The 23,180-nt window shown below is 40.4% G+C and overlaps 1 protein-coding gene across 1 annotated transcript in view; it reads left to right on the top strand.

The window, feature by feature from the left end:
* Positions 1-23,180, top strand: part of LOC141389901 (protein Skeletor, isoforms B/C) — a 187,580-nt gene that overhangs the window by 135,721 nt on the left and 28,679 nt on the right. The window contains exon 4 of the mRNA XM_073962111.1: positions 17,853-17,964. Coding sequence (XP_073818212.1) covers positions 17,853-17,964 — 112 coding nt within the window. The remainder of the gene's footprint in view (positions 1-17,852; positions 17,965-23,180) is intronic.

Below are 23,180 nucleotides of genomic sequence, written 5' to 3'. Positions count from 1 at the left end.
TATTAGTATATCCCCATAAGGATTATTATTTCCCCTTGGCGAGTTGTTCACATTATTCGATTGAGTTGGTTATAGAAGTTTTCCTTGTCAACATTATCGTCTAACTCGGTGGTTGAATAACATTGGATGTATAGTGGGAAATCTGAAATGATTCTGTTTTGGTTTCCATTGTATGAGGGCAATCTTGAGTTTCTTCGACAAAATAATATCATATCGCTAGATTTTCTAGGACCTTTTTGTCCGAGCAGATAAACTTGAGTCCCTCTGAGTTTTGAATTCCTGAATTCCATTCCATCTTTTACGTCAGAAATTCGTATAAATAATTTTGGACATCATTCGGGGTCCTGTACATCCCGAGGGTTTTCCCCAGATCTTTTGAGTGTGAGTTCCTTGTCACTGCACTTCCATAAAATAGGGAAGTGTCATCTTCCATTTGGTGATAAGCAGGTCTACCTTGCACGGCAGATTCCGTTCAATCCCTGACAAGAACATCAAAATTTTAGGGACAAGAAGTGTCATCTTCTATTTGGTGATAAGCACGTCCGCCTTGCCCTGAAGATTCCGTTCAATCACTGACAAGAACATCAAAATTTTCGGAGGTGGTAAATCCCCTCAGCGTAATGTCGGTATATTTCAGCTTTGAAAAACGTATCTACAAGTGGTGTCGTAAGACAAGCCATTCGAACTCGGCGATAAAAGTAGGTACCATATCATTGAGCCAATATGAATATGAACATCCCTTTGGGGATGTTCTTCCCATATGTATATGAAGTACCGTCTTCCACCATGTGGGTAACTTGAGCGGAGTAGAACCGTGCAATCTGTAGAGTTTGCAGCTTCTTAACATCCAGTTTCCGCCCTGTGTTAAATCACACTCTTTGCTGCAACTTAAAGACGAGTGAATACCTTAGCTGTTGCAAAAAATTCGACTCTGGTTCCTCGAACCAATCGCCTATCTACAACACTAAAAGAGTGTCTTCCGTCTATTACATTACGATCGATTTGATTTATGTTCTTCACTTGGTGTTGTGTATGTTGAGGTTCTTTTAGGCCGCAAATCGATTAGCTTCATTCCGTTTTCGGATGGGATAGGGCCAAATATATTTGTATACCCTCTGCATTTATGCTAACGAGGGTATATTCACTTTCATACGGGCAAAATGTACCTCATCGAAATAAAGGTTTTAGACCCCAAGTATGTTTGGACCAAATTTATTTCAGACAATTTGAAGTTGATTTAGCCATGTCCGTCCGTCTGTCTGTCTGGCTGGCTGAAGCGCACGACAACTCTCGAACGGATCAACTGATTCGGTTCGCAATATTTCGTTAAAATTTAGTTTAAGTTCGAAGATGGGTTATATCAGTCCACTCCTTCCGGAACCTCCCACACAAAAGTTCGGAAATGTTCGGAAAATTCTACCAGACTTAGATGAGTTTCCAATATGGACTCAATCGATCCACTCCTTCGGGTACCTCCCACACAAAATTTGCGGAAAAGTTCAGTTTAGGACTTTCTCTCGAATCGGTTTGATTTTTGTTGTAGCAACTTGTATTCACTGTCCCCCATACGAAGGCCTGAAAGGCGAGAAAATAACCTGAAAGGTGCAAAAAACCCCTATGACACCGTGTGTAGTGGTTAGAGGGCAAGATAAATTTTAGAAGGATTTAGTTCATAATTTGGCTTTCGTAATATTTTGTCCAAACATAGTTCAAGTTCGAAGATGGCTTATATCGGTCCAATCCTTCACTTACCTCCCTCACAGAAGTTCGAAAATATTCGAAAAATTTGTGCGCACGTTATTTCTTGAAGGTTGTGACCGATTTTGCCTATACTTTTCACAGATATAGATCAGGTTCGAATGTGGACTATGTTTGTCCACTCCTTCGGGTACTTATCACACAAAATTACGGATAAGTTCACTTTAAGACCTGCCCTCGAATCACTTTGATTTTTTGATGCAACTCGCATTCGCTGACCCAATTACGACGGTGAAAGTTTTTTCAGTGGCAAGTCCATACTTCTTGAAAGGTGTAAAAAACCCCTATGGCACCATATGTAGTGGCTGCAGAGCTCGATAACTCTAGAACTAACCGATTTGGTCCAAAATTTGGCCTTCCACATATTTTGTCATACTTTCAGATCGAAGATAGGCAATACCGGTCCACAACCTCCGGTACTTCCCCCGAATATTTAAAAAAATGTACAAATTTGATCCAAACTTTGGATCTCCTAATATTTTGTCAAAATTTAGTTTAACTTCTAAAATTGAGGTACCTCCCCAAAAGTTCAACATTTGTGTCTATGTGCAGTTTAAGGTCTGTTCGAAGATCCTTTGGAAGTGTATACCGATGAGGTTCGTTGTTGTCCTGCTTACAGCGGTATTATGTTTTCCGAGGACAAGTCCATGCTACCTGGCATACTGGTCCATAGGTTATACGATGACCCACTAAAATGACTAGTGAGCGCGATATCTATCGAAAAGATATGCCTCCGTTAAGTACCTCCTCCGCAACACTTTTGAACTTTAATCCTAATCCATATTTTCGTCGGTAAGTTCAAATGTCCAAAAAAAAGGCCACAAAATAATGAAAAGACCATAAATACATTCGATCTGAGGGTATATCTCTGTTGACAAAGTCGACTGATACTTTTTTACTTGTTCTTTGTTTTTTTCTTTCATAGTACGCTGTTTTTTGGAGGTGTAGCGTACTAACGTTTAACGTTCTTATCGGGGAACGCGCGGCACATTTTAAATCACTACCACTACCGTTGTTTGGTATCTTTCCCCTACAACACCCGAATTATCACGACACGATGTCGCCATGCAGATGTGCCAACCATCACACCATTTTTTATTGGGCTTAAAAATGAACTTCTTTCATTTAATTGACTCTATCCAGCAAACCAAATGTCGGATGTCCGACACGTCTAAACAATTTCGGAGGCAAAGTCGTTCAGATTTCGTTCCGATTTCTAAACGATATTTCAGAGGGGAAATATTTTAGATTCTGTACCGACTTCGTTCCGATATCGGAGGAAATGTCGGAAATGTCCGAATTTCCCATGGATTTTCTTCAGGTTTCGTTCAGAAATCGATCCGATTTCACTCCGACATTTCGTTCCGAAATTATGTCAACCACTACATACAACTTTCGTTAAGATATCATTACGAATCCAGATCCAAAATGGGACATAGCGTCCGAATTTTCTTCCGATATCGTTACCACCAATCGTACCGACAGGTTTGCTGGGTTATTACAATGTCAACATTAATTAACTACATTAAACTCCATTCGACTTGTTGTTTTAATGTAACCACTGTTCACCAATATCATTAGTAAAATAATAATTCTATCACGACATAAATCATCATCGTCATTAGTAAATATCATGGCTATGTAATGCTTTTTTATGGCTATTATTATTTTTTGGTTTTGTGGTCATACACACATAGCCGCAACAGAACTAAGGGATGAATGTCAGTATCAATTTAATCCAAAAAAAATAGACTAACTTACTCCCTCATTAAAATATTGATGAAGTTATCAATAGCAAAAAAAGCGAGTGACTGAATGAATGAACGGGAAAAAAACACGCCGCCCTCCTCACCGCGCAGATTTGATGTTCCTAAGCCACATGTGAACAATTAAACTGATATTTCGTATATTACAAAATGTTTTTTCATCCATTTATTCTTTCATTCATCGCATCCAATTGAACGAACAAATTGTCTGATCCAACCTCCATCTCCCACTCCACCACGCTGTATCAATAATCTGCTCTCTGCCAATTCTCTGGGGAAATTTAAAATAAAGGTTTTACTATGCGTGGTTCTGTTCTGTTTCACACACAATTGTTGCAAACGAAAATGCTGAGAGGGGAGAAGTCCTGAAAGGTTGTTGGCCATGGCACATTTTCTGTTGTTATTTTGTATTCCCATATTTGAGCGTGATTAACCGAGCGTGATATTTTCCATTTCAAAAAAAAATAACTTATGGTTTTCATATTTTAAAAAGAGGGGAGAATGTTGTTGGCGTAATGAGGAATATGGGACAAATGTGAAATGGAAACATTAGGAGATGGACATAGACAGGGTTTGGTAGGACAAGCAACATATACTTTTCATAAATCCAATACAATTTTTCTTTGTTTTACATAAGCGAGAAACGTTCCGTCATTCCTCATTTTCCTCCCTCCATATACATACATTGATACATATGAACAAATCCATTAGACGATGCTCTTAAGAAAACCGGAACACTTGAAGCTACCCTTGAAAAAAATCACATATTTGTTTCAAATTGATGATGATGTTGTTAGCTGACTGCGGACTGGCTGGCTTTTAAAACCCATAACTTTGTAACTTCACACCAAATCAAAATGAAATCAAATCAGTCACGAACGGTGACAAGTAGCGAAGTATGACCATCATCATCGCAGCAAAGCAACAAGAAAAACAAATAGCAGGTTTTCATAGAGCCAGTGTCGACGGTGCCTTTGAACTTTTGCTGTGCTACAGAATGACCATCAAACGAAAGAGCGTACTTTGAGATTACATAAGAAGGTCATTTATTTCAACTTGTCGCTGTCATTGCTCCGAAGAAAGAATGAACGAAAATGAAAAACGATACAAAAGTAAAGAAATCACAAAATCAAATACCGAAGAAAAGTGTAATTTTTCTTACGGCACTCAACGGTAGCAGAAGAAACAATGTAGGATATATAAGAATGTCACAGTGGGTCTACTGAGTCGGTTTAAAATGATGATCCGATAAGGTCTTATTAATAAGAAGCCATACGAAGATAATGCCTTATTAACAAGAAGAGAAGGTCTTCTAAGCAAGAAGAGAAGGTTTCGTTAGAGTGAAGACAAGGTCTCCTTAGCAAGAACACATGGTCTTCTTAGAAAGAAGCCAAGGTCTTCTCAACATAAAACATATTCTTCTCAGGAAAAAGAAATGGTGTTTTTTGCAAGGTGTCAAGAAAATATGGCCTCCTTCTCAAGGATGCATGGTCTCCTGATATGAACTTCTTGTCAAGAAGACATGGTATCCTTGTCAAAAAAGACACGGTATCCTTGTCAAGAAGACATGATCTCCTTGTCAAGAAGACATGGTAATTTTATGAAGAATACATGGTCTCCTCATCAATAAGACATGATCTTGTTCTCAAGCATACATGGTCTTCTTATCAAAAAGAAATGGTCTTCTTAGCAATAAGACAGGGTCTTGTCCCCAAACAGACATGGTCTTCTTATCAACAAGACATGGCCTTCTTCAGTAAGAAGAAATAATCTCATTGTCAAGAAGACATGGTCTTCTTATCCAGAGGACATGGGCTCCTTGTTATGAAGACATGGTCTTCTTCAGCAAGGAGACATAGTCATGTTTAGCAAGAAGACATGGTCTTCTTCAGCAAGAAGTCATGATCTTCCTCAGCAAGAACAAGACATGGTCTTGTTTAGCAAGAAGACATGGTCTTGTATAGCAAGAAGACATGGTCTTCTTAACAAGAAGAAATGGTCTTCTTCACCAAGAAGACATGGTCTTCTTCAGCAAGAAGTCATGGTCTTCTTCATCAAGAAGACATGGTCTTCTTCAGCAAGAAGGCATGGTCTTCTTCAGCAAGAAGACATGGTCTTCTTCAGCAAGAAGTCATGGTCTTCTTCAGCAAGAACAAGACATGGTCTTGTTTAGCAAGAAGACATGGTCTTTTTCAGTAAGAAGTCATGGTCTTCTTCAGCAAGAAGACATGGTCTTCTTCAGCAAGAAGTCATGGTCTTCTTCAGCAAGAACAAGACATGGTCTTGTTTAGCAAGAAGACATGGTCTTTTTCAGTAAGAAGTCATGGTCTTCTTCAGCAAGAAGTCATGGTCTTCTTCGGCAAGAAGACATGGTCTTCTTCAGCAAGAAGACATGGTCTTCTTCAGCAAGAAGACATGGTCTTCTTTAGAGAGAAGACATGGTCTTCTTTAGCAAGAAAACATGGTCTTCTTCAGCAAGAAGACAGGGTCTTCTTCAGCAAGAAGACATGGTCTTCTTCAGCAAGAAGACATGGTCTTCTTCAGCAAGAAGACATGGTCTTCTTCAGCAAGAAGACATGGTCTTCTTCAGCAAGAAGACAGGGTCTTCTTCAGCAAGAAGACATGGTCTTCTTCAGCAAGAAGAAATCATGGTCTTCTTCAGCAAGAAGAAGTCATGGTCTTCTTCAGCAAGAAGAAGTCATGGTCTTCTTCAGCAAGAAGAAGACAGGGTCTTCTTCAGCAAGAAGAAGTCATGGTCTTCTTCAGCAAGAAGAAGTCATGGTCTCCTTCAGAGAGAAGACATGGTCTCCTTCAGAGAGAAGACATGGTCTCCTTCAGAGAGAAGACATGGTCTTCTTTAGCAAGAAGACATGGTCTTCTTCAGCAAGAAGACATGGTCTTCTTCAGCAAGAAGACAGGGTCTTCTTCAGCAAGAAGACATGGTCTTCTTCAGCAAGAAGACATTGTCTTGTTTAGCAAGAAGACATTGTCTTGTTTAGCAAGAAGACATTGTCTTCTTTAGCAAGAAGACATGGTCGTCTTCAGCAAGAAGTCATGTTCTTCTTAAGAAAGAACAAGACATGGTCTTCTTCAGCAAGAAGACAGGGTCTTTTTCCGCAAGAAGACATGGCCTTCTTCAGCAAGAAGTCATGATCTTCTTCAGCAAGAACAAAACATGGTCTTCTTCAGCAAGAAGACATGGTCATCTTAACAAGAAGACATGGTCTTCTTAACAAGAAGACATGGCCTTGTTTAGCAAGAAGTCATGGTCTTCTTCAGCAAGAACAAGACATGGTCTTCTTCAGCAAGAAGAAGTCATGGTCTTCTTCAGCAAGAAGTCATGATCTTCTTCAGAAAGAACAAGACATGGTCTTCTTCAGCAAGAAGACAGGGTCTTTTTCCGCAAGAAGACATGGCCTTCTTCAGCAAGAAGACATGATCTTCTTCAGCAAGAAGACATGGTCTTCAGCAAGAAGACATGATCTTCTTCAGCAAGAAGACATGGTCTTCAGCAAGAAGACATGGTCTTCTTCAGCAAGAAGTCATGATCTTCTTCTTTTTCCGCAAGAAGACATGGTCTTCTTCAGCAAGAAGTCATGATCTTCTTCAGCAAGAACAAGACATGGTCTTCTTCAGCAAGAAGAAGTCATGGTCTTCTTCAGCAAGAAGACATGGTCTTCTTCAGCAAGAAGTCATGATCTCCTTCAGCAAGAAGACATGGTCTTCTTTAGCATGAAGACATGGACATGGTCTTCTTCAGCAAGAAGACATGGTCTTCTTTAGCAAGAAGACATGGTCTTCTTCAGCAAGAAGACATGATTTTCATCAGCAAGAAGACATGGTCTTCTTCAGCAAGAAGACATGGTCTTTTTTAGCAAGAAGACGTGGTCTGGACATGGTCTTCTTGGCAAAGGGACCCGGTTTTCATATGAAGAAGACATTGTCTTCTTGTCAATATGACATGTTCTCTATGTCAAGAAGACATGGTCTTCTTGTTAGGACGACATGATCTTCTTAAGCAAGAAGACATGGTCTTTTTTAGCAACAAGACATCTCCTTGGCAAAGAGACCAGGTTTTCATATGAAGATGACATTGTCTTCTTCTTCAGATGACATGTTCTCCATGTCACGAAGGCATGGTCTCTATGTCAAGAAGACATGGTCTTCTTGCTAGGACGACATGATCTTCTTAAGCAAGAAGACATGGTCTTTTTTAGCAACAAGACATGGTCTGGACATGGTCTCCTTGGCAAAGAGACCAGGTTTTCATATGAAGAAGACATTGTCTTCTTCTTCAGATGGCATGTTCTCCATGTCACGAAGGCATGGTCTCTATGTCAAGAAGACATGGTCTTCTTGCTAGGACGACATGATCTTCTTAAGCAAGAAGACATGGTCTTTTTTAGCAACAAGACATGGTCTGGACATGGTCTGCTTGGCAAAGAGACCAGGTTTTCATATGAAGATGACATTGTCTTCTTCTTCAGATGGCATGTTCTCCATGTCACGAAGGCATAGTCTCTATGTCAAGAAGACATGGTCTTCTTGCTAGGACGACATGATCTTCTTAAGCAAGAAGACATGGTCTTTTTTAGCAAGAAGACATGGTCTGGACATGGTCTTCTTGGCAAAGAGACCCGATTTTCATATGAAGAAGACAATGTCTTCTTGCCAAGATGACATATTCTCCATGTCGCGAAGGCATGGTCTCTATGTCAAGAAGACATGGTCTTCTTGCTAAGACGACATGATCCCCATGTCATGAAAACATGGTTTCCTTGACATTGTATCCATGTAAAGAAGTCTGGTTTCCATGCCAATAAAATATGGTCTCCATGTCAAAAAGACATGTTTTCCTGCACATCAAGATGAAAGTCTTGGACATATCATGAATACGTTTTCTGTATTTGGAGCTCATTATATTGCCACTCTATGGGGTTGAGAAGCTTTGCCGCTAGATGTAAGTTTCTTCAAAATATCCCCCACTGTGTCACTTCTCTAAGTGTCTCTTTACTTAACAATGGTTATTTACTTCAATGACTTGGAACAATTTCATATGAATCTCAACAATGTTCATCGAGATAATGTTACTATATAATGTTTATTGACTTCTGCTCTTCTGTTGTTTATATAGTAAGTATGTGAATACGTATCCAATTCGCTGAGTATGAATGACAGTGAGTGTCAAATGTGAGTGGTGGATATGTAAACAAATAATAGTTGTCACTTTTTGTCAATTTAGTCCTATGGGAGGAAATTTGCAAAGTTTTCATGATTTGTTTACTTTTATATCTGACTGCAGCATAGACAAACACACAAACAGGCAAACAAAGCGAACTAACCAACACATAGAAAACAAATACAGAAACAACACATACTCTGACACATTGAAATAGTGAGACAACATTCATCATTGAGACACATGTAGCTGGATATTGGTATTCTCTTTGTGTGTATGTTTTCTGTTTTTTTGATTTAAGGACATTAAGGATATCATTGTTGCCTCGTCGTTTGTTTTTTCATTTTCTGGCCTTATTGAAGGCAAGTCAAATAAAAAATCCAAGAATACGAAGAAAACACTACCATTTATTATTATTTTTTCTTTCGATGTTTTTTCCTCCTGTCTTTCATTTTTCGAAAACTACACCATTTCACCATTACCACAAAAGGACACAACCGCCACACCAACACACATCCTTTATCAATGTGTGTCAATGCATATGTCTTTGAATTTGGTTTCCAGTTTTTTTTCAGTATTGATTTCTATTCTTTTTTATTTGTTTGTTGATGTTGATTTGTGTCGATGTTTGTTTGTCGTTCGAAGAACATTGATGCAGCCAACGATGGCTGGTTGGGTGGCAGGAATATCCCAGCCTCTGGCCATTTCTTCGTGATATTTCATTTCAATTGTTCTAGCCGGCTGCTGGGCTTTTTCACTCTCTTTCACTTTCTCTAAAAACCAATTATTTTAAAAGGCCTTCAGCGGCAGCGAACATCATTCACATTGAATGTGCCACAATGTGGGGAGACAACGGCGGCGACGACGTTGTTATAACTAAAATCCCACACACACACACATACACATTCACATGAAATAATATCATTTTGCAAAAATTTTAAAACGAATATATAGTCCATTTGTGGTATATATTTTATTGTTGTTAAATCATCATCTGTTGTGGTGTTGTTGTTGTCATCACTGTTAAGTGGAATTACAGGTGTTCCATGTGGCATAAGCATGTGTATATGTAATCAAGTCAGGAATTGTTGCATTGTATACATACCTAGAAAATGGGTCTTTTTATACCCTCCACCATAATATGGAGGGTATAATTACAATTTGTCATTCCGTTTGTAACACATCGAAATATTCCTCGGAAACCCTAGAAGTATATATATTCTTGATCAGGATAAAGTGTTCATGCGATGTCCAGCAAAATTTTGACTATAACTCCTGAGGATTTCGAGAGTTTAAGACCACTCTATAAGTGGGGTCGTAGAATTTTCGTCTTGCCGTTCGGTCCTAGCGAAAAGAAGGAAAACCGTCAAACCTAAGTTAAAAGAAGGGAAAGAAAGCAGTCGGTTTTTCCCAGAACATGATACGCTCAGCTTATAACAGTACAAACAAGTAAGAAAGTATTAGTCTGAGAAATACCATCTGCCTCAGACCAAAAGAAAGAAAGTAAACACAATATTTCCGACGTCTATAGGGATTTTTTGAGTTTTTGGGCCGATATCTCAGGAAGTAGGGCCAACATGTTGCCAAACAATTCAAAAACGATCGCTGACGAACCCTTACACCACACTATTTCCAAACTTTGTGTAGGACATGACTAAATCAATTCCAAATTGTCTATGTTTGGATGAAATCCATTTTAGACAATTTGGAATTGAATTGGGATTGGGGTTTAAAACTATTATTTATATGAGGCACTATTTTGGGTCGTATCAAAGTGTATATTAGGATTATGAGCTTTTACAACCTCGTATCGCTGTATCATATTTTGATGAGCTTTTAACTAAGATTAGATAAAATCTTAATTATAAGGTGATTCGATAAAAAAGCTCAAAACAAGCTTTAAAGCCGCACGACATTACTTACTTACTTAGCTGGCCCATTACAGAACATTTGTTCTATAGGCCGAACTAAGAAGAGATCTCCATTCCTCTCTATTTGTTGCTTTGCACTCTGGAATACCGCGCCTTTTCATCTCTTCATCCACTTGTTTGCGCCATCTATTCCTTGGCCTGCCAATTCTGCGTGCACCGCCATGTGGCATGTATTCATACACCTTTTTAGCGGGTTCATCATCGCTCATTCTTATGATATGGCCTAGCCAACGCAATCGCTGCATATCGATACGTTTAACTATACTGATGTCGTTGTATAGCAGATACAGCTCGTGGTTCATGCGACGTCGATATTCACCGTCAACGCAGATTGGTCCGTAGATCTTTCGAAGAATTTTTCTCTCAAACACACCAAGCACTGCCATGTCTGCTTGCGCAAGTACCCAGGCTTCGGAGCCATACATCAGCACGGGTAGTATCAGTGTTTTGTAGAGCGTTATTTTTGTTTGACGAGATGTGGCTTTGTTTTTAAACTGCTTACTTAAACCAAAGTAGCATCTGTTGGCCAATACAATTCTTCTTTTTATTTCACAACTGATGTCGTTTGTTGTGTTTACGGAGGTGCCGAGGTATACGAAGTCTTTTACTACCTCAAAATTATAGGAACCAACTTCAACAGTTGGTCCGATCTCAATGGACGCATTGCGCGTCGACACCATCAACTTGGTCTTCTCACCGTTTACCGCCAGACCCACTTTAGCAGATTCTCCTTCGACCTTTATAAAGGTATCAGTTACTTGTTTTACTGATCGGCCCATGATGTCTATATCATCAGCATAAGCAAGTAACATGTGACTATTGGTGTAGATTGTGCCACTTCTTTTGACGTTTGCCTCTCGTATAACCTTTTCTAGCAGGATGTTGAAGAGGTCACACGAAAGGCTGTCTCCTTGTCTGAAACCTCTTTTGATACCAAACTCTTCGGAGAGGTTCTTTCCTATTTTAACTGAGGACCTCGTGTCAGTTAAAGTCATTTTACAAAGTCGGATGAGCTTTGCGGGGATACCAAATTCAGACATGGCTTGGAATACCTTGGAACTCTGTCGAAGGCTGCTTTATAATCGACAAAAAGGTGGTAGGTGTCGATCTGCATCTCTTGGGTCTTCTCCAGGATTTGCCGCAGGGTAAATATCTAGTCAATGGTGGACTTGCCAGGTCTAAAGCCGCATTGGTATGGTCCAATTATCTCGTTGACCATAGGCTTTAGTCGTTCGCACAATATCCCTGACACGATCTTGTAGGCAATAGGGAGTAGACTTATGCCCCTAGATTTAGAGCATACAGTCTTATCTCCCTTCTTGTGGACGGGGCACAGGATACTCAGGTTCCAATCGTCGGGTACTCGTTCTTCCTGCCAGATGGTGCTAACTAGCTGATGAATACACCTTATCAGCGTGTCGCCTCCGGTTTTGAACAGCTCGGCTGGTAAGCCATCGGCCCCTGCTGCCTTATTATTCTTCAGCCGATTTATTGCTGTCTTTACCTCATCTTGGCTGGGCGGTATACATTCAATACCATCTTCTTTGATTGGATCTACGGTATCTTCGACGACTTCGCTACTATTGGATACCAACAGATTTGAAAAATGTTCTTTCCATATCCTGAGTACACTATCTGCATCAGTTACCAAATTACCTTGCTGGTCTCTACAGGAGGATGTGCCTGTACCAAAGCCATCAGTTTGATGCTTGACTCTTTGGTAGAATTTTCGGACTTCATTCTGGCTCCTGTACATCTCGATTTTTTCACACTCCCGCTTTTCCATCTCTCTCTTTTTCCTGCGGAAAAGATGTTTCTCCTCTCTCCTTTTCTCCCTGTGTCTCTCTCGTGCGCTACGCGTTGCTACGGATTGTAAAGTAGCCCTATATGCCGCATTTTTCTCTTCGGTGGCAGCACGACACTCCTCATCATACCATGGATACCTTGGTGGAGGTCTCTGGTATTCAAGTATGGATTTTGCGGCTGTTTGTATGGAGTGGGCAATGCTTTGCCATTGCGCGGATATGTTATCGGGATGAGGAGTGCTTTGATTAAGCAATTGGGCTAGTTGAGTGGAATATGCTGTGGCTATCTGTTGTGATTGCAGCTTACCGATGTCTAACTTTCGTGTTGTGTCTGTTCGTACTTTGTTTGCTACGTTTAAGCGGGTGCGTACCTTTGCTGCAACAAGGTAGTGGTCCGAATCAATGTTTGCGCCTCGGAACGATCGTACATCCAACACGCTCGATGAATGTCTTCCATCTATCACAACATGATCAATTTGGTTTCTTGTTTTCTGATCTGGAGACAGCCAGGTGCCCTTATGAATATCGAGATGATTAAATCTGGTACTGCTAACTACCATGTTTTTTGCAGCTGCAAAGTCTATCAGCCTCCTACCATTGTCAGATGTTTCGCTGTGGAGACTGAATTTCCCGACTGTTGGGCCAAAAATATTCTCCTTTCCAATTTTGGCATTAAAATCGCCTAGAATGATTTTAATGTCATGGGCAGGGCAACGGTCATATGTTTCTTCTAAGCGCTCGTAAAATATATCTTTGGTCTGTTCGTCCTTTTCTTCAGTGGGAGCATGAGCGCAAATAAAGCTGACGTTGAAGAATTTAGCTTTTATCCGAATTGCAGCAAGTCTTTCATTCACTGGAGTGAAGCTGGATACCAAATGTTTTAGTCTCCGACTAACTACGAATCCACAACCAAATTCATGCTTTACGTCATGGCAGCTATAATACAGTGCGTCACCTTTAGGTGTTGTTGCGACGCCTTTCCCAATCCATCGTATTTCCTGTATGGCAGTAATATCGGTCTTGTACTTTTCAAGTACGTCTGCCAATGCGAAGACTGCACCTTCTCTATAAAGAGTGCGAACATTCCAGGTGCAGATTCGCAGATCATGGTCCTTAAAACGTTTGCGGGGTTCGTCAACTTTAGAGGGGTTTGTTTTTCTTTTCTTTCGTTTTTTCATAGTAGGCTGTTTTTTCTAGGGTTGGGTTACTAACCCGACGCCCAAACCCAAGTTTTTAACGTTCTTATGTGTGAACGCGCGGCACATGTTAGCTCACTACCTTTAACGGGTGTTAAAGGCAGTTCCCCAGGTGACACCACGGGGAGGTCAGTGTCCACTTGGGATGAAAGAGGGACCAAGATAAATCCTGGGCTTTGCCATGTTAAAACCGGTCAGGACCGTTGCTTGGTATCCTCCATCCCCTACGTCACCCAAACCGCATGACATAATCAAAATAAAACACTGTAACTTGCTCTGGACTTGCCCACGCGATGGACTACGATAGGGACTATGTTGCTGCATGCTGCGCGAACACACCCCCGGATTACGAAACTCCTCCGCAGTCCCCCCAACAGCAATCCAATCCCAGAAAATGCATCCTTTTTGCAATTTAATTGCTATGGGCTCCGAGGTAAGATCGATGAAATAGTGGACTTTATGAATCGGAAGAAGATCAAGGTTGCGGCTGTGCAGGAAACCATGCTGAAAGACCACAGCTCAGTACGTTGTGATGGTTACAACGTAATAAGGAAGGATCGCACCAGATGTGGAGGTGGGGGATAAGCTTTCCTTTGCACCAGCCTGTTCAATACAGACCTATCTCGCTTGAGCCTGCCTCTAAAGACCCGTACATGGAATGTAATGTGGGGTAGCAGTCAGGTGTGGAACTGCCGAGATAGAGTTGCTGAACGTATACATCCCCCCGAGAAATAGCTGCATCTCAGCTAACATTAGCCCGTTTTTGGAAGGTCATAATCGTCTGGTCCTGGGGGTCTTTAATGCGCATCATGAGATGTGGCATTCGGCCCTCAGAAACGATCAGAGACGTATAGCGCTGGCTGAGCAGATTGATAGCTCTACCTTTTGCTCGGTCAATGAGGACGCCCCTACCAGAATTGGAGGAGAGTGTCACAGTTCGCCAGACATAACCATCGTGTCACCTGGTCTGACAAATGACGTTACCTGGCAACCTGTCATTTTCCTTGGATCAGACCATCTCCCCATAATTGTCTCCATCAGCAGACCCCCCGATTTCATCACCTCTGAACGCCGCACATTCGTCAATCATGGGAAAGCTGATTGGCCGAGTTTCAGAGAGTTCACCAATCACCTCTTCAGAGAATTGACCAATCCTTCTGATGTTCGGGTAGCGGAAAGGGCGTTCCGAGATATCATCAATGCTGCAGCCGCTCGCCATATACCTGCTGGTCGAATACCCGAAGTAAGACCAAATTTTCCAGCAGAGGCGACGGGATTAGCAAATGAGCGTGATGAGCTTCGTCGAACCAACCCGACGACCCCAGAGTCAGGGAGCTGACACTGGATGTTAACAGGCTGGTCGGCGAACATAAGCGGAACAAGTGGTTAAATCATCTGAGCAACATTGAAGCCGGTATAAGTGAATTGTGGGCAAAGGGTAAGTCACTCTCGAACCCTCGAAGAAGGGAAGATAGGATCTCAGTCACGATTGGCGACATTACGTTGACTTACCCGAAGTGGTGTGCAAGTTACTTCAATCGACTGTTTGTCGAGCACGCCGAGAGTGACAGGGCGAAGAGAAGAGTGTTACGTCGAATTAGATCTCTTCCTGCCGAGGATGAACAACCACAGTTTACAATGGATGATGTTGCGAATGCCATCAGGAACGCTAAATCATCCAAACCGTTGGGTCCTGATGGGATCTCCATAGTAATGTTGAAGCAGCTGGATGAGCCGGCAGTGGAGTATCTCACTAACGTTCTCAACTTGTCGCTAGCCAACCTTATCGTTCCAGAAGTCTGGAAAATGGGCAGGGAGTCTCACTACGGAAGCAAGGATGCCAGCAAAAATGAATCGTTCAGGCCGGTTTCGATTTTGTCGCCCGTAGCAAAGACCCTTGAGGCCTTAGTCCTCCCCAGTATCAGAAATACCTATCAAGTTGCCGATCATCAGCATGGATTCCGTAAGCAGCACAGCACAACAACAGCGCTGCACGCCATTACCAAATATATCTGTCAGAGACGACCGTGCGATAGAACAGTGATGGTGGCGATTGACTTATCAAAAGCCTTTGATACAATCAGGCACTCCACGCTGTTTGAGGACATTGAGCAGACAACCCTCCGGCCAAGCTTGAAACGTTGAATAGTCAACTATATGTGTGGACGCCAGTCCACAAGGTTGGGTGATATCTCCGGAACTGTTTAACCTCTGTATTCCGCCCCCTCTAGATGGCATCCAGATCGTAACGTATGCGTATGATTGCTCGAACCTGGCGTCAGGTACCTTCCCTGATGACATCTGTGATAGACTGAATACATATTTAACCGATCTTACCACCTTTTTCAACTCGAGAAATATGCAGATTTCCGCCACAAAATCTACAGCCACTCTGTTCACAACATGGACAACGCAGTATAGGAGGGAGTTGGATATCAGGGACGTAGGTAACAGAATTCCGACCACAAACTGCCCCAAAATTTTAGGGGTCACATTCGACACTACATTCAAGTCGTGCGCACACGCCACAGCTATCTGCGACAAACTGAAAATTAGGAATAAGGTCCTCAAGTCCCTAGTCGGCAGCACTTGGAGTGTAGATAAAGAAACCTTGTTGACCACGTATAACGCGGTAGGTCGGTCTGTGGTAGCTATGCGGCGCCAAAGATTCAAACCTGTCAGAATGACGCCCTGAAAACAGCAATAGGTTGGCTCCTCAAGTCTTCAGTGGCCATCTACATGAGGAGGCAAAGATTCTTCCAGTACAGCAACATAATGAGATGCTTTCGTTGCAGTACTTGCTGGGGTGTTACCGTGAGAGCCATCCCAATCACCATCTGGTGGGTAGGCTCTACACATTCAGACACATTAGAAAGAATATCCACGCTCTAGAGGGAGAGGTCCAACGATGCTGGAGAGAACCCCTAGATCAACATGCACATCAAGCAGGTTTGAAAAGCATTCACACGGATGCAGTTGCAAAGGCCATGAACAAATATAGTGTGAATAAAGTCCTCGGAGGACATCCCCCATCCATCGCATATGAGTAGCGTCAGCTGCCACTACAAACCAGAGTAGTTTCGGCTTAACTACGCTCGGGATATTGCAGTCGCCTAAATTCTTATTGGATGGAAATCGATCGCGCCGTGCAAGACATCTTCCCAGTATGCGGCATGGGCCCGCACGACACAAAACACCTTTTCAACTGCCCCGCCAAACCTACTCATCTAACTCCAGTGGATCTGTGGCTACATCCCATCGAAACTGGAGATAAACCCAGAGCCATATTGAACAGAAGAGCGAACATACGAACATAATAATAAACACTGGTACAACAACATCTGGAAAAAATTGTAAAAAGAGTTTTTCCAGTAAAAAATACCAAATTTCAGGAAAAAGTTACAATGATAATTCTTGTATAAAAATTGTTCCACAAACATCCCAGACGGGACAAGGGAGACTTCTCTCATATCAATGAGTGCACCCCGATTCATAGTAGCTCAATGATATGGGACCTACTGTTTATCACCTAGTCCGAACGGCGTGTATTAAGACACGACTTTGTAGAGAAATTTTACATGGCTGAAATACTCAGGAAATGTCGCCAACATTACTTAGGGGTATTTTGCTACCGTTGAAAATTTGATGTTGTCTGGCCGGTTAATCGAACCCATGACCTTCTTCGTGCAAGGCGGGTGTACATATCATTGGACCACGGTTGCACCCATTCTTGTATGGTATGTTAAAATCATTTACCGTGTTTCACAAAGACGATTCGAATACAAATTCGTTCTTATATTTTTGGAAAATAGCCGATTCATTTATGTTTTCAATCAAATTAAAATTTACCACTGGAACAGGAGTTTGATATTAATTCGAACGCATATTTTGTATCACATTTTGGTAAGGCTTCAGTTTTTGAGAAAAATAAAAAAACCCAAAAATGTACCTTTCAAACTGAACATTTTTGGGCACACGTGGGATCGATGGGGACTTTTAGGACATTTCTTCTTTCTCTGAGGGAATTTTTTGCAATTTCCGCATTATATTTTGACTGGTGACTCTTGCATAAACATGGTTCACTTTAATTTAATAATTTGTCTCCATCATCTTTAAATATAACATTCATATTAAACCAAAAAAAAATGTGCATTAAAGACATCTATTCAATATTCTTTATTATTCATTTTTCTCTCTCCTCTTCTTCTTTTTTTCAGTGAACCACCCATATTGAAAGCCCACAATAATACGGACATCATACTGCGTCTTCCCATGGGCAAAAGGATTAAGGACATAAGATGGCTCTCAGTGTGGTGCAGACGTTTTACGGTATTTATTTATTTTGTTCACAGTTTGTTGTTATTACGTTTTTTTTGCATTTTTTTTTTGTTGTGGCGTGTCCTTTGTAGTATTTTGTATTCAGTTTTTTTTCTTTTTTGAAAATTTTACTTTTACTACGTTTTTAACATTTACTTTGTTGTGGTTATTGTTCGTGGTTACAATTCTGTTTTGAGTTTTTTTCTTCATCATATCATGTTTATAAATGTGTATAAATACATACATATGTATGTATATGTGTGTTGTATTTTTAAGAAGATAGTATTCCATTTTCTTTTTTAAAATTTAATAATTGCTAAATCGTTTTTATTTTATTTATATCTGAAAAAGAATTTCGTTTTCTTTTCAAGGTTATTATAATCTTTTGTTTTGCTAAATAAAATTTAATTTTTTTATATTGAACTTGAAAATGTTAAAGTGATAAATATTTGATTTATTGTTGCCGTATTAGGTTATTATTTGTGACACTTTTAATTAACTTAAGTTGTATGAAAAAAACAAGTAAAAAAGTATCAGTCGACTGCCGACAGCAATATACCCTCAGCATGTGTGAATTGAAACGTTCCTGTATTGACAATATTGAATCTACGGATTACGGATTTTGTGGCCATTTTTGGAATTTGCCGACAAAAAATGGATTTGGTTTGAATCTCAAAAGTGTTGCGGAGGATATACTAGAAGGAATGGACCGACATATTCCATTTTGGAAGTGAATCTTATTTTAGGAATCATTCCTTTTGATAGATATTGTGCCCACCAGTTATTTCAGTTGGTCTGAAAGCATGGTCTTGCCCACGAAAAACACAATTTCGAGCTTTTTACAGCTTTCGGGCTATTTTTTTAGGGAGTACGGGCATGCCCCTGAAAAACTTGTACCGTCGTAATGGCAGCGAATAAAAATTGTTAAAACAAAGAACAAAGCGATTCGACAGCAGGCCTTAAACTGAACTTTTTCAAAAAATGTTTGTGGGAGGTAACCGAAGGTGTGGACCGATAGACTCCATATTGGAACCTTATCTATGTCTGGTAGAAATTTCACGATGTGTAAAGAATGGACCAAATCGAATACCACCTTTAAGAGATATTGTTCGCAAAATTTTTCCGAACATTTGCGATTTTTTTTGGGGCAGGTGCCTGAAAGATTGGACCGATATGGCTCATCTTCCAACATAAACTAAGTTAAGACAAAATATTACGATGACCATATTTTGGATCCAATCTGCGGATCCGTTCGGGAGTTATCGTGCGCTCCAACCACTACACTTGGTGCCATAGGGGTTTTTACAACTTCGGGCTATATTCTCAGGAAGTATGTACTTGCCCCTGATAAAACTTGTACTGCTTTAATGGGGGCAGCAAATACAAGTTCTTACAACAAAAGTCAAAGCGATTCGGGAGCAGGTCCTAATCTGAACTTTTCAGAAATTTTATGTGGTACCTCCCAGAAAGAAATGGACCGATAGAGTCAATATTGGAACCTCATCTATGTCCGGTAGAAATATCACGATGTGCAAAGTATGGACCAACAAAATTTTTCAATATTGGTCCCTGTTTTGGTATAGTCCCAATATAACGGTACCTCCGAATTTTCGGTATTTTGACAAGTTTGGCTGCATTTTTGTCCGAACTAGCTGAAATTTGACATTTGAGGTTGTCAGTGATCACAAAACTTTTCTAACAAAAATTTTCAGCATAGGTCAATATATTGGTATAGCCCCCATATAACATTACCTCCTGATTTTAGGTATTTTGATTCCCAGTCCCCATATAACGGTATCTCCGGATTCTACGTATTTTGAGGATTTTACCTACACTTTTTGACCTAACCACCTGTTATTTGACATTTGAGGTTCTCAAAACTTCTCCAACAAAAATTCTCAACATAGTTTCACGTTTTGGTGTAACCCCGTTCAGTATACCTCCAGAAGATTTGAGAATTTTTGTAACATTTTTAGACCGAACTATCTATAATTGGCATTTAAGGTTCCCAGTGGTCAAAAAAACTTATCCACCAAATATTGTCAATATACGTCCATGTTTTGGTATAGCTACCACATAACGGTACCTCCCGAATTTCGGTATTTTGAGGGCTTTTGCTACATTTTTTGATCGAACAATCTCTTATTTGACATTTGAGGTTCCCTGTGGTCAGAAAACTTCTTCACCAAAAATTGTCAACATTGGTTTATAGGTGTGTATAGCCCCCATATAACAGTATATCCCGATTTTACGTATTTTAAAGATATAAACTACATTTTAAACCAAACTAGCTGAAATTTGACATTTGAGGTTCCTAGTTGTCAAAAAAAAAACTGCTCCATTAAGAGCTCCTCTCGGGTTGCTTTGATCTTTTTTTCCGCATGATGTCCTTGCGGCACCTTTATGACGGTACAATTTTTTCGGGGAGCGAGTCCACACTTCCTGAGTTATTGGCCTAAAAACTTCAAGAAACCTTGACGCGTTTCATCGAAATAATGGTTTTAGACCCCAAGTATGTTTGGACGAAATCCGTTCCAGACAATTCTTGAAGCGAGTAACCGATTTGGCCTTTGGGAATAGTTCAGTTTAGGACCTGCTCTCGAATCGCATTGATTTTTGTTGTAACAACTTGTATTTACTGCCTCCCATACGACGGTACAAGTTTCATCACGAGTAAATCCATACTTCCTGAGAAAATAGCCTGAAAGTTGTTTCCCAATTACGACGGTAAAAGTTTTTTGAGACAAGTCCATACTTCCTGAGCTAATGGCCCAAAATTGCAAATCCAACTAAACTGGATAGTACGTAAGATAACCCTCGAAGGGTTTGGACCTATTTATTACATTTATTCTTATTTCTTACATTTCTTATGTCCGAATATTACATAGCACCACTCTTTCGGATACATCCCACACAAAGTTTGGGCAGAGCGCAGTTTAAGGACTCGCCTGGGATCGTTTTAAAATATTTGGCAACATGTTGTGTATGCGGCTCTAGTTAAGACTGTACAATTTTTTTCGGGTGTAGATCCATACTTCCTGAGAAATTGACTCATATGCTCACAAAACCCCTATATACGTCAGAAGTAGGTCCGGGGATGAGGGTATATCTCTGTCGGCACAGCTGACTAATATGCTCACAAAACCCCTATATACGTCAGAAGTAGGTCCGGGGATGAGGGTATATCTCTGTCGGCACAGCTGACTAATACTTTCTTACTTGTTTTTTTATAGACATCATACAAGAACGAACATTCGTGAGTTGTAGTTCGTCGAAATTTGCCCTGCAATCAAACTTCGGCAGACCATCGGCCAGAAATTAAAATGTATCTATGGACAGATTGAATGGCGCTTACTCAACCGAAATCCTTTCTATTTAAATATGACCTTTGCCGAACAGACATTCATATGATGTCCTCAAATTTGTTATACCATACGCCTTTTGGCTAAAAGGGTATATACACTTTGATACGGCCAAAAATGTGCCTCATCGAAATAACGGTTTTAGACCCAAAGTATGTTTGGACGATATTCTTTTCAGACAATTTGGAGTCTATCTGTCTGTCTGACTGGTGCGCACGATAACTCTCGAACGGATCAACCGATTGGAACCAAATTTTGGGTAACGTAATATTTTGTCCAAACTTAGTTTAAATTAAAATGGTGTGAACAATAACTCTCGAAGGGAGCAATCGATTTGGTCCAAACTTTGCACATCGTATTATGTCTTCGGGTACCTCCCACACAAAATTCGGATAAAGCGAAGTTTGACAGCTCCTCTCGGATCGTTTTGAAGTTTCTTGCAGTAGGTTGTCCTTGCGGCTTCCTTTACGACGGTAAAATTTTTTTCTTGTGCAAGTCAATACTTCCTGAGATATTGACCTAAAAGCTCCAAGAAACCCTGACGGCACCAACCAAAATGGCAAATCCGCAAAGATAATTCTCGCAGGGTGTTTCTGATTTGTGCAGACTTTGCACATCGTATTATTTAATCCAGTCATGTATCAGGTTGGAATATGGGCTATGGTCCACTCCTTCGGGTACCCCCTACACAAAATTCGAAAAATGTGAAGTTTAAGAGCTCCTCTCGGATCGTCTTGATTTTTTTTCAGCAGGTTGTCCTTGCAACACCCTATAGACGGTACAATTTTTTTCTTGTGCAAGTCCGTGCTTCCTGAGATATTGGCCTTAATGTTCCAAGAAACCCTGACGGCACCAACCAAAATGGGAAATACGCAAGATAATTCTCGCAGAAGTTTCTGATTGGTGCAAACTTTGCACATCATATAATTTTATGCAGTCATGTAGCAGGTTGGAATATGGGCTATATCGGTCCACTCCTTCGGGTACCTCCCACACAAAATTCGAAAAAAGTGAAGTTTAAGAACTCCTCTCGCATAGTTTTGATTTTTTTTTCAGTAGGTTGTTCTAGCGGCCTCATTTTCAACGGTACAATCTTTTTCTGGAGTAAGTCAATACTTCCTGAGATAATGGTCCAAGCCCCAAAACCCTGCCGGTATATACTCAAATAGCTATAGTGCAAGATAACTCTAAAACTTTTTCAAAATTGATACAAAACCAATATATTTTATATACGGCATAATTATTGTGTTTGAGTTTGTTTTTTGTTTTGTTTTTTTTTTTTTTTTCTTTGGGTCAGTGGCTGAGGGTATATCTCTGCACAGCTGACTGATACTTTCTTACTTGTTTAAGAACTCTCTGAGTAATATAATAATTATGGATCTTTAGGAGTATATTTTTCAAGAGTTATTCACAAAAATCTGGGTGATCTAATGGTGTAAAGATTTCAAGGGATTGTTCTGATCGGCAAGGTTCAGTATCAAACTGGACTCTCTAAAATTGGACAGAATCTTAATTGGATCCTCTTTTATCCCAAATGGACACATACGATTCATGGTGTTAACTAGGTAACAAACTTGAATACACTTCAATGCAGAGAACTAACATGTTCCGCGACAAACCTGAACCCATAAGAGTGGTTGAAAATGTTATGCAGTGGTCGGTACGTCCACATTGTCTATTTTAAAAATCGGTGAATAAAAAAATGGGCTTTTGACAGTCAAATCAAATTCTGAGCAACTGTACGATACCCACTCGCCTTATTAAGTCCCTAACTTTTGGCCACAAGTTAACATCAAAAGCCAATTTTTACTCCAGTAAATGGTGAATACATATTTCCATTTTATAATTAATAAAAAATTCCACTTG

Source organism: Musca autumnalis, unplaced genomic scaffold, assembly GCF_047663935.1.
Source record: "Musca autumnalis isolate F117 unplaced genomic scaffold, ASM4766393v1 scaffold_1, whole genome shotgun sequence".
Taxonomy (NCBI): domain Eukaryota; kingdom Metazoa; phylum Arthropoda; class Insecta; order Diptera; family Muscidae; genus Musca; species Musca autumnalis.
This window is presented reverse-complemented; position numbering and strand designations above follow the sequence as displayed.